Source organism: Hydra vulgaris, chromosome 03, assembly GCF_038396675.1.
Source record: "Hydra vulgaris chromosome 03, alternate assembly HydraT2T_AEP".
Taxonomy (NCBI): domain Eukaryota; kingdom Metazoa; phylum Cnidaria; class Hydrozoa; order Anthoathecata; family Hydridae; genus Hydra; species Hydra vulgaris.
The window spans coordinates 41,884,878-41,904,379 of NC_088922.1; the positions used below are offsets into that span (position 1 = coordinate 41,884,878).

At 31.0% G+C, this 19,502-nt stretch overlaps 4 protein-coding genes across 5 annotated transcripts; all 4 read right to left on the minus strand.

Annotated features, from left to right (window-relative positions):
* Nucleotides 1–999: 999 nt before the first annotated feature.
* LOC100212700 (uncharacterized) lies at nucleotides 1,000–15,119 on the minus strand. 2 transcript variants are annotated; one of them, XM_065793254.1, is made up of 7 exons: nucleotides 14,981–15,119; nucleotides 14,602–14,785; nucleotides 2,393–2,537; nucleotides 2,094–2,248; nucleotides 1,817–1,897; nucleotides 1,606–1,701; nucleotides 1,000–1,273 (listed from the first exon to the last, which is right to left on the minus strand). In XM_065793254.1, the coding sequence occupies exons 1-7, from the start codon at nucleotides 15,056–15,058 to the stop codon at nucleotides 1,131–1,133; spliced, it is 882 nt and encodes a 293-aa protein (XP_065649326.1). In that variant the 5' UTR covers nucleotides 15,059–15,119; the 3' UTR covers nucleotides 1,000–1,130. The 2 variants fall into 2 exon arrangements, with proteins under 2 accessions (XP_065649326.1, XP_065649325.1); XM_065793253.1 differs by having other exon boundaries at nucleotides 2,393–2,576.
* LOC136078161 (uncharacterized) lies at nucleotides 11,282–14,129 on the minus strand. Its single transcript, XM_065793252.1, has 2 exons — nucleotides 12,807–14,129; nucleotides 11,282–12,723 (listed from the first exon to the last, which is right to left on the minus strand). The coding sequence occupies exons 1-2, from the start codon at nucleotides 13,805–13,807 to the stop codon at nucleotides 11,448–11,450; spliced, it is 2,277 nt and encodes a 758-aa protein (XP_065649324.1). The 5' UTR covers nucleotides 13,808–14,129; the 3' UTR covers nucleotides 11,282–11,447.
* Nucleotides 15,120–15,873: 754 nt separating the features above from the next.
* Nucleotides 15,874–16,275, minus strand: LOC136078679 (uncharacterized). The gene has a single exon (XM_065794464.1). It carries the CDS (start codon nucleotides 16,273–16,275, stop codon nucleotides 15,874–15,876), a length of 402 nt encoding a protein of 133 aa, XP_065650536.1.
* Nucleotides 16,276–16,991: 716 nt separating this feature from the next.
* On the minus strand, nucleotides 16,992–18,677 carry LOC136078680 (uncharacterized). Its single transcript, XM_065794465.1, has 2 exons — nucleotides 17,706–18,677; nucleotides 16,992–17,534 (listed from the first exon to the last, which is right to left on the minus strand). Exons 1-2 carry the CDS (start codon nucleotides 18,675–18,677, stop codon nucleotides 16,992–16,994), a joined length of 1,515 nt encoding a protein of 504 aa, XP_065650537.1.
* Between the last annotated feature and the right edge of the window lie 825 nt (nucleotides 18,678–19,502).

Below are 19,502 nucleotides of genomic sequence, written 5' to 3' on the forward strand. Positions count from 1 at the left end.
TTTTTTAGATTAAACTTTTTTTTTGACTTATTCTTCATTGAGCCTAACGGGAAGAACTGGACTCGTTGTGTATCTTTTCAAAAGGTTCATATTTCGTTGTGAAAAAAATTGTTCGGTTTTTTTTCAATTGATTTACTTTTACTAATGTTTAAACTTAATAATGTTTTCAGTTCTATATGCTTTAACGGTGCTAAATTTTTAGTTTTATATGCTTTAACAGTGCTGTGTTTTCAGTTTTATATGCTTTAATAGTGTTGTGTTTTTAGTTTTATATGCCATTTATGTTCCAACTCAAAGCCATATCTCCTCGTTACATATTCAATGTTGTTGGACCAGAGAAGGTAAAAATGTGTTTTTCCCAACTGCAAGCTTAATGCAGTTAAACTAACTAAAGCAAAATGCGACTAACTTTGATCCCCACCACGTCCCCTGGTAGTACCACGCTCCCTGCGCAGCGGCCTTGTTTGTCATGGTTCGTGATTCGGAAATATAGTTTTGTAAGAGGGTTGTAAACACAATTAAAGTAGCCTCCTCGACTGTAGTGCTCTTCATGGCCTTGGGGAGGTGAATTAACATTAAAAAAATGTTTACGAATACTGGCTGCTCAGTTAATATTGTCTAACACTTTAAAACGTAATCGATCATGGGTTTCAAAGTGAAGCTTATTTTCGGAAGGGTATTATTTCTAGTATACTTATTACAATTCCAACTTTGTTTTTTTTTTGTTGTTGTTGTTCTTATTTATTTTTTAATAACTTTTACTGTTAGAAAACTTAATTAGTTGAGATAAATGAAAAGATAAAGTTATTAGTTGAGATAATGAAAAGTAAAGATATATGAAATATGGAAGAAGGTACAGTTTTCAACAATGTCAAAAAATATCTAATGTCACGATAATTTTCAAACACTTATATTTGTTTTTTATAAACATTTTTTTATATTTTTATTATAATTTTAAGTGACTTAGTACTAACATTTAAACTTAAGTAGTCGTTGATCATAAAAAGTTTTATTAATTTCATAATTACATATAAATTTGTTTTAATTTCAAATAAAGGTCATTTCCATCGTATTTCTTCATGTTTTCATAATATTGAACTGATTTTAAATCATTTTTTTTATCAACCACTTTAATTATTGATGAAAGTCTTAAATAAAGTTTCACTCAATTGAGTAATTTCATTTACTTTTTCGCTGTGTTTTTTTTGCTCAAGAACCATATGCGCATCATATTCACCAAGAGTATTTTTTGTTTGAATCTTGCTAGCATTATCTAAAAAAATATGTTTTTTGTTAGAGTAACAACATTGCTACCGATGTTGCGACAAAATAATAGTCCAAATAACATTGCTGGTTTTCAACTCTTCAAAAAATAACATTGCAGGTTGCAACTCTCTAACAAATAACATTGCAGGTTTCATCTCTTCAACAAATAACATTCAGGTTTCAACTTTTCAACAAATAACATTTCTGGTTTTCAACTCTCCAACAAATAACATTGCAGGTTTTAACTCCCCAACAAATAACATTGCAGGTTTCAACTCCCAAACAAATTGCTACCAATTTTTACAACAAGTTTGCAATCAAAGCTTTTTAAAAAGTTACCCCCTATTGGCTCCTTTGCATTTTCTTTGCGAATCCAAAAGTTAATATTGTTTTCTTCATTACCTAACGACGTCATAAAATACGGAAGCTTAAACCCTAAAAACAATAATTTTATTAACTCGTTAAAGTAAAAGCGTCAATACAAAGATTTCAAAAGACTTGGAAAAAATTCAATACTAACTAAAAATCTAAATTTTAGTTTTTGACATACTTTGATCTTCTCTGGTTAAGATTACTCTCCTTGATGGCGGTAAAACTTTATTAAGTTTGTCATTAATTTTCTCAGTATTTTCTAAAATATAGAGAAACGATATAAGTTTTAAGTGTAAACTAAATATTACGCGGGTATGCATTTTATATCACTTACTATGCTATTGTTATACATACAAATGAATTTGATATTTGATTAAATTAGGTAACTATATAATGGGCACCAAATGGCTATCAAACTTAGACTTGAAATATCGTGTAATTAAAAAAAAGTTTACCAGAATTGACACTGGTTGTAGAAGTAATAACGCCCCAATAGAGAGCTGTATTAAATATTTGTTCAGGTGACAACTTTATTAAATTTTCAGCCATATGCATCTCATTTTGAAAACTTGATGGAAAAATCTTTTTAGCGACTTCTTGTACAACACTTCTAAATAGAGAAACTTAACTTAAATAACTTTAAAAAAAAATTGTTGTTATCATTTATTTTATATATTATAATAATATTTTAAATTAAAAGCTATTAATTTGTTATCTTGCCACAAAAAATTAAATGCTTAAAATAATAAATTACTTGCGTATCTCTTCCTTTCTCCGCCGCAGTTGAGGTGATATTTGTTTTTGAATTTTTTTAAAGAGAATCTTTTTTTTATTATTGTCAAAAACTTGGTCATCCGCAATGTCAAACACCTTTTTCATAGAATCAATGTCTCGACTATCTTTTAATACAAAAAACTCTTGCAAAATAATCGGAGATTCTAAAAAAGCATATACACTAGGGTGTCCCAAAAAAAAAAATTTCCTTTAGTTTTGTGTGTAGTTTTGTCCGTTAAAAGTGAAAATAAAAAGATATTTGGAAAATTATAAAGTTTGACACCCCCGCCCTTCTTTTAAAGTTTTTACCCCTCTGCCGCCCATTTTTTCAAAATTATTTACTTTTAAACTGTGACTTTAGGCTAAATATTAGGTAACCAAAAAAGTTCGTGCGGTTTTTGGTAATTGAATTGTTTTTAGCATTTTTTACAACACCCACATCGCACAAGGCAAGTAGCTTTGTTGCGTAATAGAACGCGTGTGTCACGCGCAGTTGCTGCATATATAGTGTAGGCTTGTAACGAGCTTACAGGAAAGGTTTTGTGTAAAGAAAGGATGGCAACCCAACCAACGATTATTCGATTTTGCTTACTTTACGAGTTCAAACTTGGAAGGAATACAACACAAGCGGCCAAAAACATCTGCACAGCATTTGGAGAAGGTACAGTAAGTGAACGCACAGCACAGAAGTGGTTTCAGCGATTCTCTTCGGGAGATGAGTCCATCGAAGACCTGCCGCGTTCTGGACGCCCATTGTTGGTTGATGAGGATGAATTGAAGGACGCTGTCGAGTCTGACTCCAGCCAAACTTGCCAAGAACTTGCAGTGAGGTTTGCTGTGAGTGTTGAAACCATCCGCCTGCATGCGATTGGGAAAGCGTGGAAGCTGAGTCGGTGGGTTCCGCACAAATTGTCGATCGACAACAAGAAGCAACGGCTTACGATATGCACATCACTCTTATCACGCCACAATGTTGAGCCTTTTCTTGATCGTTTATTGACATGCGACGAAAAATGGATTGTGTACAACAATACCAAGCGTTCCTACCATTGGTTGTCCCCCGATGACCACATCCCAAAGACACCCAAGCCCAATCTCCACGAGCGGAAGGTTTTGCTCTGCATTTGGTGGACTACAGCTGGTGTGGTGCATTACGAGCTGCTCCCAACAGGCCAAACCATTACTGGACTGGTCTACTCAGCACAGCTGCAACGAGTTCACGACCTGTTGCTTGTAAAGCAGCCTGCACTGGTGCACAGGAGAGGAGTTCTGCTTCTCCACGACAACGCGAGACCGCACACCGCTCGCGTGACTCAGGACAAGCTCCAAAGCCTTGATTGGGAGAGTTTGCCTCATCCACCATACTCTTCAGACCTCTCCCCTACTGATTTCCATTTTTTCCTTTCCCTGGGAAATCATTTAAAAGGACAGCAGTTCCGAGACCAGGACGCGGTTGAAATGGAGTTGAAAGCTTTTATAGACTCAAAGGACCGAGAATTTTTTAGAAGTGGAATAAATAAGCTTGTTTTACGTTGGGAAAAGGTTTTAGATGCTAATGGTGACTATTTTGATGAATAAATGTACTTACTTTTGTCGTTTTGTGTGTTTTTATTATATACGGAAAAACCGCACGAACTTTTTTGGTTACCTGATATATAAATGTATTATTGCAATTAAATATGTTTTGTATCAATATTGATCACTATTATAATTCTAAACTATGTATCATAGCTAATATCAGTAAATATAATTTGTTTCAATTCAATGATTCTCAAAAATTATTAAATAATATTAATCGTAATGTTTGAGATGAGAAAATTTTTCATATCATTTTGGTTACAAATGCGACGTCGCCAACAACCAAAAAATAACGTTGGTTCAACGTTGTATTTTAAGTCGGCATTGCGTAATGTTTTACGTTGATTCAACGCTGTACTTTACGTTGGCACAACGTTGTATTTTACGTTGGCACAACGTTGTATTTTACGTTGGCAAAACGTTGTATTTTACAATGGCAAAACGTTGTATTTTAAGTTGATTCAACGTTGTATTTTACGTTTGCACAACTTTATATTTGCCTTTTATCGGAACTGAATTAATTCATTTTATGTTAAGCATATACATTTAAACATAAAATATTATACATTTATACGCGTGTATTGTATATATGTTTAAATACGTGTATTGTGCATATGTATATTGTGTATATGTATAAATGTATTTGTACATACATACATATGTATAAATGTATTTGTACATACATACATACGTATTTCCGCCATTTTGATGCTGAATTAATATTGCTTATTACATATATTTATTCTTATTATGTTGCATCTGATTAAACAGACATTTTTCGTGTTTGCTTTGCTTGTGGCTTGATATTTCATTACATAAAAAAGAGAAAAATATATAAGCAAATATATTTCCATGATGAACTGAAATATCTAAATGAAAAATAATTCTCATAAATTATACAAATGAATATTTGTATATCCGCCTTTTCTCCATGCAAACGCAACGTTAATCCACTGTATAAAATCCAACGTTGTTCCAATGTATGTATATACATCAAATCAACGAAGGGTTAATAACATTGGATCAACGTTGGGTTTAGATCGTAAAAAAAATCAAGTTTTTGCGATGTTTTTACATACATTGGATCAACGTTAATTTATATATATTGAATCAACGTTGGGTTATATACAGTGGATCAACGTTGGGTTTAGATCGTAAAAACAATCAACTTTTTGCAATGTTTTTACATACATTAATTCAGCGTTGGTTAATACATATTAAATCAACGTTGGTTTAATAACATTGAGTCAACGTTGGGTTTACATCGTAAAAACAATCAATTTTTTGCGATGTTTTTACATACAGTATCGGACAAAACGAGTGCAACCAAATAATGGAAATTTAGTTTCTTTATATAAAAGTGCTGCATTTTTTCAATTTAGAGAAATAACTATGTAACTGTTTAGAGACAAAGTTCTTCAAGTTTTATTCATCACAAAGTTCATTATTTGTACACGAAAATTAATAAATTAATCAAAAGTATTAAAAAAAGTTGATTTCCTTCTGGATAAAACAAGTGCAACTAGACAAAACCAAGCTGTATTTCGCTATCAATATTTCGTGGTGAATCCTTTGTTGTTGATCACAGCCTTGCATCTTCGAGGCATAGATTCGATCAAGTGATCAATGAAACTTTGTGGAATCGCTGCCCTGGCCTTTTGGATTTGTTCAAACAGTTGATCCTTATTACGAACACCTTCACGATTAATTCTGCGGTTGACGATCTCCCACAGGTTCTCGATACGGTTGAGATCCATCACCGATAGGTGGTTGTCTTAAAACCACTGCTTGACTACTTTTGCAGTGTGTTTCGGATCGTTGTCTTGCTGAAAAACCCATTTTATTGGCATATTCCATTCAGCATGAGGTAACATAACATCTTTCAGGATATTTTTATGCATGAAACGGTCTATTATTCCATCGCTTCGATGTATTGGACCTAGACCGTTAGCAGAAAAACACCCCCAGACCATTACATTGCCTCCACCATGCTTCACGGTCTTATGGCAGTAACGTAAATCGAGACGTTTTCCGGCCGGTCGACGTGCACGGCAAATGCAATCGCTCCCAATGATGTTGAACGTCGATTCATCACTGAACAGGACAGTTCGCCATTTCTGCACATTCTAGTCAATATGAGATGTAGCAAACAGGAGTCTTTTCTTCTGGTTTTTTAGTGAAATCAGCGGTTTCTTTGCAGGGCGTCGAGAAAACAATCCGGCTTCAACAGCTCGTCGTCTGATTGCTCGCTCCGATACAGGCAGCTCTAATTGCTTTTGTATCTCGACTGATGATATCCAGGGATTCTTCTTGACGGATCTGATGATCATAGAATCCTCTCTAGAAGTGGCGGAACGAGGTCTTCCACCTTTGTTATCTGCTGCCAACTTCCCCGTAGAACGATATTTGGAACATAGTCTTGATACGGTCCATTTTTTCACGCAATATTTATCACAAATACTTTTTTGTGACATTCCACTTACGTAATCGCCAATGATTTTCTTTCTTAGTTCCAATCCAAGACTGTCGGGAGCCATTTTTGCACTTGAAGTCATAAAAATAATAAAAATAATCACGCTTCTCAAGGCTTACCGTGTTACATTTACCTTGTGATGATACAATAATGCTTTGTGGAACACAACGTCTTGGTTGCTTCTGGATGCGTCTGGATGCTTCTGAATGTTTCTGGATATTTCTGGATGCTACTGGATGCTTCCAGATGCTTCTTCTAGAAACTTCTGCATGCTTCTGGAAACTTCTGGATACTTCCTTTAATTACTAAAAAACTTCCGTGATGTTGACACGGACCAGACTTAAGAAAATGAAACAAACCAAAAAAGTTGCACTTGTTTTGTCCGCTGCAAATTGGCACTTGTCAACGAAATTCTGCCTGTGTGCTGTCACCTGTCAGCTGATTGCTCATGTCATGGCATGCTATGAATCCAGACTCCTGAACTGTTTGCTGTGGTAGTATAGTTCGTTTCGTTTTTAAAACATGTAAATCTTGGAACACTTTTTAGCATTGTTCGATGTTGGTTGCAAATGTTTTGTCCTATACTGTACGTTGAACCAATGTAAATGAGCCAGCTGTTTTTAGTTCCGTCGGTAGTAATTTCATCATTAAACAAATGACATTGGATCAGCGTTGGTTTTGCATTGAAAAAAACAGCCGACGTTTGCGATGGTTTTACATACGTTGACCCAACGTAAGTGTGCTAGCTGGGATATTATTACCTACCCTTGAAGCAAAGATGTATAGTCAACTACCAACAAATGGAGATGTTGTACGCCATTATCTTTTATCTTACAAGATCTGATTTGAAATTAACTGGTAAAAAAGAAGTTGCATCTGTAGTTTGGGAAAAAGTTAATATTTATTGGAAAATGGCAGGAGTTCCAAAAAAAAGAAGAAAGATAATGTTAGAATGATACTGCATCTGATTCATCTTAGAGAGAACTTGATTTAAAATGCAAAAAATGTTATGCAGCTCGACTTCTGAGTTTTACTAATAAACTATCATCATTGTTTGATATTGCAGCATCAAATGCAGAAAATTTGATAAGAAAAGATACCTCGTTTAGTATCAATAGTCAGATCTCAGATATAGTTTTTCTCTCAGATCAGCGTCACTTAAAAAAGCAATTTTTGGGCCCATTAGACAAGAATTATGCTATGAAAGTGAAAAGGAAAGAGGAAAAAGAGAAACTAAAATTCAAGGCTATTGAAAAAGAGAAATTTAGAAAGGAAAACATAAAAGAAAAAGGTTTTAATTTATTGGCAGCATTTGATAATGAAGACAAAATTCATAATAAAAATGAAGAACTATTACTAGACAGAACAAAAAAGTCAAGATATTAGAAAACCCTAAAGTTTCCTTAATGGTTGATAGGTTGAATCTATTCAACAGAGAAAGATCTCGGATCATTTTAGCTGGAGCTGAAGTATTAGGTCACAATTTAGATGAAATATCTCTCAAAAAGCACAGCGAACAGATCGGGTAATAAAATTTGACAGTAAGTTTCAGATGATATTAAGAAAACATTCAATTCACCCATGTACTCTTCCATTCACTGAGATTCAAAGCTGGTATCTGTGATTGATGGTAAAGTGGAACGTATGGCTATTGTAGTAACAGGAAAAGCAAGTGCACCTGAAGGGAAATTGTTGTGTGTATCCAGGATTCCTCATACAACTGGGCGAAGTCAGGCAACAGCTACCATAGATGCTGTAAGGCATGGAAACTAGAAAAAACACTTATGGCAATGATTTTTGACACAACTCTATCAAACTCAGGTTAAATAAATGGTTCTGCAAAGTTAATTAAATAACACTTTAATAAAAAGTTATCTTGGTGCGCCTGCCGACACCATATTTTTGAAAGAGTTTTGACTTCTGTTCACTTAAAAGTTTCTGGAGAATATAGATCTCCGAATTACGAGCCATTTAGACACTTTAAAAATGAGGTATGACCTAAACTTTCAATAACTTCAGATACTACTTTTAGAAAAATAAAAATCGAAGAACCAGTATTAAAAACCAAACAAGCAGAAGTAATAATTTTTTTGTCTGGTTTACTTAACCGGAAATCTAGAAAAATATTAAGAGATGATTATCAAGAATGTTGTCAATTTGATTTGAAATTACTCAATCCAAAACAAATAAATATACAATGGCACAAACCTGAAGCCTTCCATCATGCTAGATGGATGTGTACAATCTTGTACACATCAAAAATGTTCGGTTTTGCTGACCTGGCAGAGTATGAAGAAAGTTTTGTAGAGAAATTATCACGGTTTTGTAAGTTTACTATTTTATGTGAAAATATGGCTTACTTAATTCTACAAAGGAATGCTTATTTATAAAAAAATTGACAATGATGTTGCTGTTGCTGCCCTGGAAACATTTAATCGGCATTTTTGGTATTTATCCAAAGAAATGTCCCCTCTTTTATTATTTTCTGATATCTGATCGTGATAAAACTAAAATAGCTAAAACAATTCTGAAAAATTTAAAAGAAAACTGTGAACATGATATAGACTTTCCGCAATTTCCTGTTCTGAAACAGAGTACTTGTTTGACTGATTTAATTGGACCAAAATCAAGCAACATTCTAAATTTATTCGGATATTCAAAGGAAGACGGTGATTGGTTGGCAAAATCCACAAAGTTTTGGAAAGCTAACACAAATTTTAAACACATGTTTGAGCATATCAAATCACTAAAATCTGTAAACGATACAGCAGAACGAGCTGTTAAACTAATTTAAGACTATGCAACGTCTATTACGAAGATGAAGAGTAGAAAGAATTTCTTTTACGTGCAGTAGAACACCACCGAAAAGTTCTTCCTCACATAAATAAACAAGCAATTCAAAAACTTAATTTTTGAAAATATGCTCTAAACAATCTCTTTTTTATTATACCTTTAAAATATTGTTATTCTATTTAAAAAAATTATAATTTAAAAAAAAATGAGATTTTGAATTTCTTAGTACTTATTCCGATTGTACTTTAAATATTATAAATTTATACCAATCATTTTTTGCTTCTTTGTTTAATAATTGAGTAATTATCAATTTTTTTTTTATAATTAAAAATTATAATTTATAAAGTTCCATATTTAGGCAGAAAAAAATCAAACGACAAGGGTATTATGAGAAAGGATGGGGGATGGGGGACGGGGGGGGGGGGTCATAAACCAGGTGATAATTTATTTTTAATAAATTTTTATTTTTATTTATTACAAAACTATTTGAAATTATAATAATAATAAATTATATTGGATATAAATAATAGATATATAAAAAGGGTATATTAAGGATTGTTTTGGGGCAAAAACACTTTAAAGGGGTTATGAGGGGGTCAAATATAAAATTTTTTTGAAAATAACATTTGATTAAGTTTTATTAAACAAAATCACAACAAAATTATAAAAAATGCAAACATAGTTGATTATTAAAAATAATCTTAGTCCTTTGTGTCATTTTTTTAAAAAAAAAAAACAGCGGGGGGGGGGGGGTCAAATATGAAAATTTTTTGATTTTTTTTTTTGTTTGCTTTTAGTAGATAAAAATGCAGGTGAAACTTCGAAAGATTGAAAATCTAAAAATAGTTAAAAACTAAAACAAATCATGTCATTTTGGGACACCCTAATATACACACATGAAGTAGTTTTGCGTAGTTAAAAAGACAATTTTGTAACATTTAATAAATTTTATATATATATATATATATATATATATATATATATATATATATATATATATATATATATATATATATATATATATATATATATCATGGGCGCCCACAGGATTTTTTTGATGTTCCAGATAGGACATTTCACACATTGTACAAACTCAAGTATGTTGCCATGAGGCCTGGGAACAAAAAAACCCTTATATGCTTCCCCCCCCCCCCGCCCAATCGTGAGAGCACTAATGTAGTAAAACTTTCAATTTACTATCTAAAACTAAATTTAAATTTATCGAAATTTTTTAATTTCGTAGAAAAATATTGTAAATAACAAAAGTTATGACCATGCAAATTTTCCGACCCCCCAAATGAGGAAGGCGTAAATTTCGCATTGTCATAACTTTTGTAACTTACAATATTTTTCTACAAAATTTAAAATCTGTCGATAGATTTAAGTTTAGTTTTAGATGGTGAAGTTGAAAATTTTTCTCCATTATTACCCTCACGTTTGGGCAGGGGGTAAGCGTTTTAGGGCTTTTTTTGTTCCCAGGCCTCCGCCATCTCAAATTTTTGCAAGGTCTTCTCATTTAGCGTAGGTATAAACATACTTAAATTTGGAGTTTGCACAATGTCTGAAAGTGTCCTATCGCCATGATATATATATATATATATATATATATATATATATATATATATATATATATATATATATATATATATATATATATATATATATATATATATATATATATATATATATATATATATATATATATATATATATATATATATATATATATATATATATATATATATATATAGGGATTATGGTGATAATGTGACAATAGGGTGTTTCATTTCCGACAAATTTTCGAAAATGATTACGTTACATGCATAACGGGGTAAGTAATGTGCCAAAAATAAGTCTGAAAAATTTTCAAAATTTTAAAATGTCATCTAGAGGTCGCCATCTTGAAAAAACAGCGTTTTTTACACTTTTTTCAACTTTAAGCTTGAAAAACTTAAAAAATAATTAAATTTATGTTACGTTACTGGGTGTATATATTAAAGGTTATTATATGAACATTTGGTGAAATTTTCAGAAAAATTGGTAAATGTCTAGAGGTCGCCGTATTAAAATATAAAGCTAAAAAACTTGTTATTTTTTTAAATCTTAAAAAAAATTTAACTGGGCTATTTTTAGGCTTCAGCTTTTCTAAGAATAATAATTAATAAAGAAGATATTAGTAACATACAAAATACTATAAAGTATTAATTAGTTTTGATTTCGAATCGGATGGATTTTGCTTTCTGTGTTGTTCGACAACTTGCAAAATAAATTGTCGTTGTTCTTCATTTTGTGCACACTCGCGGAAATCACCAATAAGTTTTATTCCTCTTTCGGCGCAATCATTTGTTACCTCTAATTGTTTAACAAAATCGTCTGCAGTTCGATAATCTTGGAAGAATTTCCACTCTTGTGGATTCATCTGGAGCCATACCTGGTTGTTTATTAGTCCTAATAAATCAAAAAGAAGCCACGACCGTGGTCCAATTAAAAAATAAATAACGGTTGAAGAACTTAATGTAGGAAATTTTGGTTTCCCAATTAAAAATGTTTTTGGTCTTGGGGTAGAAAAAAGTTTCTTTGCCATTATTGTTCTGGTAAATTCTGGCAATTTTTCATTAAATAAAGATAGAATAACAAGCTCTTCTGTTAAATACCAAAGGTGACGGTTAATCGACGAAATCACAGCGGTTGCGATATCTGAATCTTCTTCTTGATACCAGTTCATTGCAAAAAAAAATTTGAAGTCATCAACTGGAGCAAATACGGAAATCCTCGAGCGGAGAAATTGCATCGAATAAAAAAAACTAATAAACTTAGCCATGCGGTGGATCATAATTTGCTCATTATTGGACATAATAAATTTATTAGATAAGAGTTCCATTTTTAAAATATATATGGAATGTGACATAAATTTGGCATTGTGAATTGCACCTGGTTTGTGAATTTTGAATATTCTTTCCATTGATAGTTTCCCCCCAAGGTAGATAATAGTTAATTCGATTAACTCAAGATAATCTTCTCGCGGAAATATTTTCTCTTCGAGGCATTGGTAAGCCCATTTCAGAACTAAACTTGCTTGATTAAATATTTCTGATTTAATATCAGTAGGCCATTTAAAAAAATTCAGGTTTGAGTAATCAATATCAATTCTAGAAAATTCGGCTCGGAAACGTTGAAAAATAGGTTCATCTGGACTTTTGCTACCTCCTCTTAATGCGGTAAATGCATGCTTAATGTGTAGCTCATTATGATGATGGCGACATGCGAGCCATAAAAGAGGTCTCTTTAACTCAATTTCAATTAAAGTTGCTGCTCCTTTTTTATTACCTGTGATGCTTGCTGTTGTATCAAAGCATATACCAACAATGTTTTCCAAAATGTTCCAATCTTGCGCAAGTTTCACGACCTCGTCACATTGAGTTTTACCTGTCGAATCTTTAATCAAAGGTACACCAATAAGTTTCGGCCTGCAAATAAAACTTTAGTTAGTTTCTTTGAATACAAAAATAAAAAATATACATAGGATTTATATAAATAAATAAATAAGTACCCGTTAAGAGATCCGCTAATAAGAACTGCTACACGTTCTTCATTATGAGCTATGTCTAAATGAAAAAGCTTCGAATCCCAGTGCAAAATGGCCTTTTTAGGTTTGTTTATCTCCCAGTCAGCTTTAATTGACAGAACAATATTCTTTCGCGCATTTTGTCTTTGACGATGCACAGTTGATACTGACATAGAAATTTCATTAAGTTTGCCTCCGCTTTTGCAAATGATAGTGGATTGAAATAGAAGTTGTTGGCGAACTGATAAACAACATCGATCAGCCACAGATGCCGTTACTTCTGAGAGCTTCTTTGATAATATCTCTAGTGAATTTGTTAAAGGCACCTTTCTTTTCTTTAGTGGTAAAGGAGTAAACTCTGTATCTTTTTGATCTTCTTCGTCAGCACTTTCAACTATTTCACTGACATCAAAGGCACTCGATTTTTGATCTTCGGTTGAACTTCTCCGAAAATCTATGCTTAGTCTATCTTCTCGACGTTCTAAAAATTTTGAAACACCTAGATCGATGCTACCTGTCATATGATACTTTCTGCTACTCTTTTGATCTTCATAAAATGCCCAATCTTCTTTCCATTTTGGTCTACATGATACTAATAACTGTTCATATGCATTTACTGCTGAAATGTCGCAAAGTTTCTCAAGTTCATTACAAAATGTGACAATTTTTTCTTTTCCAGCTTTAACATCTCGACTTGCGTGATCAATTTTTTTTATTTTCACCATTTCCACAAACAATTTGGTAAGCAATGAAAGACAAGAGTTATCTGAACGAACTGGTACTCCAGCTTTTTCCCAAACTTCCTTAAGCTCACCAAGAACAAGTTTAAAAATATCTCTTGCAGAAGTGTCGCCTTTTGAATAAAAATGTAAATGAGAGTATCTACCCAAAACATGTTTTTTTGTTGGTAGACGACTGAAACTTGATAATTTATTGGATTCAGGGTAACCAATTAACCAATCTTGATTATTTTTTCTTAGGTTCATCGTTACAATAAAATATTCGCTTTTCCAACTAGTTTTAAAATTGTTTTAATATTTCAATTTTGCTAATTGAAATAAGAACGAATTTTTTAAAATAAATTTATGAAATTTATATACATACGTCCAGATGTTTATTTTGCAAACTATTTAATCACGCAACAACTTTTAGTGGTCAATTATGCTCAAAACATAAATTATGCATTTTATTTAAGGTGAAAGCATTTAAGCAATTATTCAGCAAAAAAATATGTTGAAAAAATAAAACTTTATAATTCGGCGACCTCTAGACATTTACCAATTTTTCTGAAAATTTCACCAAATGTTCATATAATAACCTTTAATATATACACCCAGTAACGTAACATAAATTTAATTATTTTTTAAGTTTTTCAAGTTTACAGTTGAAAAAAGTGTAAAAAACGCTGTTTTTTCAAGATGGCGACCTCTAGATGACATTTTAAAATTTTGAAAATTTTTCAGACTTTTTTGGCACATTATTTACCCCGTTATGCATGTAACGTAATCATTTTCGAAAATTTGTCGGAAATGAAACACCCTAATGTGACAAGAAAAACTTGGGGACCATTTTTTATTAAATTATTTGACGTCAACATTTAAAAACCTATTTTTGTATTTATTATGCTCTTTTTAATGTTATCTTTTCAACGGTTTGTTTTTATTATAACGATTTTCTTCGTAACTATTTTCATTTATTATACCTGATGACACTGATTACAATAAATAAACAAAATATCGAATAATTTATATTTATCATGTATTTCTAAATTTAAAGTTACCTGTTAAAAACAGTTGTCTTTGATCCAAAATTGTTTCGTATTCATGTAACATTTTGGTGGTTTCATCCAGACTGGTTGGTAATTTTTTACTCTCTTCCGTAGTTTGAAAAACCGACTCATATCGACTGTCTATGCCACCATTTTTGTCTGCCCTTTTGCTTTCAATATGGATTGTGCTTTTATTCTTATCATAGTAAAAAGTTAAAAAACTAATTTTAAGGATTGGGAAAAAAATCACAAGAGCCTGAAAAACTACATTACAATTACTATTTATTTACAAATTTATTACAAATTTATTTATTTCTTAAATAAATATTTTTAGTTTCTATAAATACTCTCACCAAGAAATAAAAAAGCATGATTGGATAACAAAGTTTACCTTATAATTGATTGGCATGAACAAAGCAAAACAAATAAAAAAGTTCCAAAAAATAAATATAGCTTTTAAGAACATCATCTTCAAAATAATGTAGATAAATAATGTAATATCTAATTTGACGTCATATAAAAATAATCTATCGCGTATTCTCAATATAAAGTAAACTCTTTCTCATGAGTAGGTATTTAAAAAAGAGTTACATGTACAATTGCTTAAAAAAACACAATTAAATTAAAAAAAAATTTTAATGAAATATTTTTAAAATGCATTTTTGCAATAATTTTAGGGGATATAACTAAACTTGTTATCTTCGTTAAAAAAAAAACGTTTAAAGATACAAAATTCTATTATAGTACAGTGTAGTAGGTTCTTTTGATAGATTGATTATATGATGTATTTAGAACAAAATGTATTTGAAAATAACATCGCCGCATACTTTGTCGTGCGTTAGCGAACTGGTCCTTTTTTTTTCTTTCTTTTTTTTTACAAATATTCAAACTATAACTAAGTACAAAAAAAACTAGAAAAACAAACAAACAAACGATATTTAAAGAAATTGAGTTAAACATAAAACGATTTTGCATCAACAATGAGTTCAAACTCTAAAATGATAACTTATAGAATTGACGAAATCGAAAATCATGTACTTTCCACAGCGTCAGATTACACACGAGTCAATGGTCATTTTCCCAGCCTTTGATGAATGGTGCCAACAAAACTTGACATATGAAAAAAACATAGAAAATGCTTTTTCAAAACTTATAAAAAAAAAAGTTTAATATTAAAAGAAATTTAAATATTTTTTTTTTAATAATAGTAATAGTAATAGTTAATGCTGATGAGATAAAGCGCCGGTATATATTAATTACTGTTCAGTTTAAAATAAAAAAGCGTTAATAATAAGCTTTTTTGATTTTAGTTTTGTTTGCTATTGCTTTTAAATCAACCAATTGCAAGTTTGATTTAAAGCTGTTAAGTGTAATTGATTGAACGACTTCTGCTGGTAGACTATTCCACCCATAAACGACTCTATTGCTGAAAAAATATTGCCTTTTCATGCAATTTCTAACCAATTCAGGTTTCAATCTATGTTTTGCTCCTCTAATGTTAGATGCTGGACTTGATGAGGAAATAGAGTTCATTTCTTGATTTTGTTTAATATCAATCTTTTTAATACCTTTAAATATCTTGAATTGCTGGATCAAGTCACCTCTTAGCCGCCGAGTCTCTAAAGTTGTCATATCCAAAATTTCTAATCTTTTTTTGTTCTCAAGATGTCTTAGCTCCGGTATCATTTTGGTTGCTCTTCGTTGAATTTTTCTGGTTCATCAACACCTTTTGTATAATATGGACTCCATGATTGAATCAAAAACTCTAAATTTGGTCTAACATACGTACAATACAGTGTTTTTATTAGATCTTTATCCTTGTACTTGAATGTATTATTTAGTAGTGAGAGCATACTATATGCTTTACTGGCTGCATATTTTACTTGTTTGGCCCATTACAAATCACTTGATATATAAACACCAATGTCTTTTTCTAGTTTTGACTTTTCAATTTCCATTAATGTATTGTTATTAGTCATAAAATAAGAATATTCATTATTTTTTGAACCAAAGTGCATAATTTTAAATTTTTCAAAATTTAATTCTAATTTCCATTTTGTAGACCATACTTCAAGTTTATTAATATCATTTTGAAACAATTGTGAATCATTTTGAAAAGAAATAGGTGCAATTATCTTATTATTATCAGCATATAAACGACATTCATTAATAAAATTTTCTGGTAAATTATTTATAAATACCAGAAAAAGGAGAGGATCTAAAACAGACCTTTGTGGTACACCACTAAGGACATCAACTCAATCTGTCACACTTTCACCTAAAACCACTTGTTGTTTTCTGTTAGCTAAAAAGCAGACTATCCACTTAAGAAGTTTACCAGAAATACCATAAGTCATAATACATCCATCGGTGTTCCATTATGAAATGCATCCGTTAAAATATCAAGGTATTCTAATAGGTTTGTTATACAACTTTTGTTTTTCATAAAACCATGATGTCTTTTTTGAAAGTAAATTATTTTTTATCAGGTATTGCATGATACAATCAGCTATTATTCTTTCCAATATTTTACATGGTATTGAAGTTAATGAGACTGGTCTGTAGTTGAAAAGTGGCATAACATATGCCTTTTTCCACATATCTGGCATAGTACCTGATTCAATTGATTTTTTGAACATTAAATATAATGGGTATGATATTGAAGAGCTGCATTCTTTTAAAATATAAGGATGAACTAAATCAAAACTGACCGATTTCGACTTATCAAGTGCTTTAAGTCTAGTTTGAACATCATTATATGTTATTAGAACTGTGTCTAATAACAAATTTGAAGGTATATTATGCAATTCAATAATGCTTGTATCATTGTCATCAACATACACAGAGTGAAAATATTTATTTAGTTCAGTAGCTATAGTAAGTTGATCATGTATAATTTCACCATTTTTATTTTCCAGATCTCGAATTTGAGTTTTTACTGATTTCTTCTCATTGATATATTTATAAAGCAATTTAGGATTAGATTTGAATTAGCGGGCTATAGTTCTTTCTAACTGTTTTATATTGTTCTTGATATCATTTTTTTTTCCAATTTTTAGCTTATTATATTTAGCTTTTGTTAATTCGTCATTCCAGTCATATCGTTTGTTAGAGACCCATATATTGTTTTTAGCTCTTATTTTATTTTTCAATTCGGGAGTAATCCATTTGTTTTTGTTCCTTCTATTTTGATAGTTAATTCTTGGGATAAATAGTTCTGTTGCATAATTATAATAATACAAAAATAAATCATACATTTCATTCAAAGATTTATCTTTAAATTCAATTTCCCAATTCACGTTATTGAAATGAATTGAGAATAATTCATAATTTCCTTTTTGATACAACATAATGGATTTCTTATGTTCTTTAGAAGACTTAAGATCATTCATTAGATTACGACACTTTAGTAATTGATGACCCTGTTTGACATTCCCTAAAGGAGCTGAGTGAGTTATAAAATAAATTTTTTCTTGATTGTTTGTAATAATAAGGTCTAGAATATTAGTTGATTTGTTGCTTGCTTTTTGGAATGTTGACTCACATACACATTGAAACAGAAAACATTCTACTAGACATTCGATAAATTTATTAGTTTGAGATTCATTATCAGTTGCTGAAAAAGGACAATCATTGTCAGACCAATCTATTGTATTATAGTTCAAGTCCCCTGTAATAATAAGATCGCTGTATTCTTTCTGATAAATACTTGTCCCAGCAGCATTAATTGATAACAAAATAAAGTTATTGTACTTATGAGATAGGTCTGGTGGTCGATAAATGCATCGAATTATAATTTTTTTATTTTTAAAACATAGGCAAGTCCATATTTGTTCAATAAAAATATCGTTTAAATGTAAAATTGTTGTTTCAAACTGATCAATACATTGTTTGACATAAATACAAACACCTCCTCCATGAGTCTTTCTATCTCTTCTGAAAATATTATAGTTATTTATGTTTACATCTGATTCTGCTTTAAACCAAGTTTCTGTAATACAAATAACATCCGGTTTATATATTTCAATTTGTAACCTTAATTCATCAATCTTATTATTCAGAGGCTTTACATTTGTGTACCAAACCATCAGTTCTTTACATTTGTGTACCAAACCATCAGTTCTTTACATTTGTGTACCAAACCATCAGTTCTTTACATTTGTGTACCAAACCATCAGTTCTTTACATTTGTGTACCAAACCATCAGTTCTTTACATTTGTGTACCAAACCATCAGTTCTTTGCATTTGTGTACCAAACCATCAGTTCTTTGCATTTGTGTACCAAACCATCAGTTCTTTACATTTGTGTACCAAACCATCAGTCCTTTGCATTTTTGTGTACTGTGTTCATTGTTTATCCTTAAACCACAATTCTTAAGTTCATGAAAGTTTACTGATTCAATATCTGTCTTATCGCTCCGTAACTTATTAAGGCTGTGAACTCCACCACTGAAATAATTTATTTTATTGCTAGTATCAAAGTTGAAGCATCCTATGTGATTTATTTATTATTAAGTATTTTTGGCGTTTAATTGCTATTTCTTAATTCTTACTACCTTGTCATTTCTTATTCCAAAGTAATAATTTGCAGTGTCAGTGTTGTCCATATTTAGTTTTTTACACTCTTCTCTCAATAGCTTCGATTTGTACCGTTCAGATTCAGTCAAAACAGGATTTATAAATACATTTTCGTAGGCTTTATCTTTTTTTAATTCTTTGGCTTTTTTTAAAACAGAATTTCGTTCCGATTTATCAGTTAAAATAATAATATAAGGAGCTTTAAATCCATTCTTTGACTTGATAACATTTTTTATTTTGACATTGACCTTCAACTTTTGCATGATTTTTTCAATATTTTGTTTATCTTCTTCGATTGCTTTTACTTTATCACTTGACGCTGATTCCTCTAAAC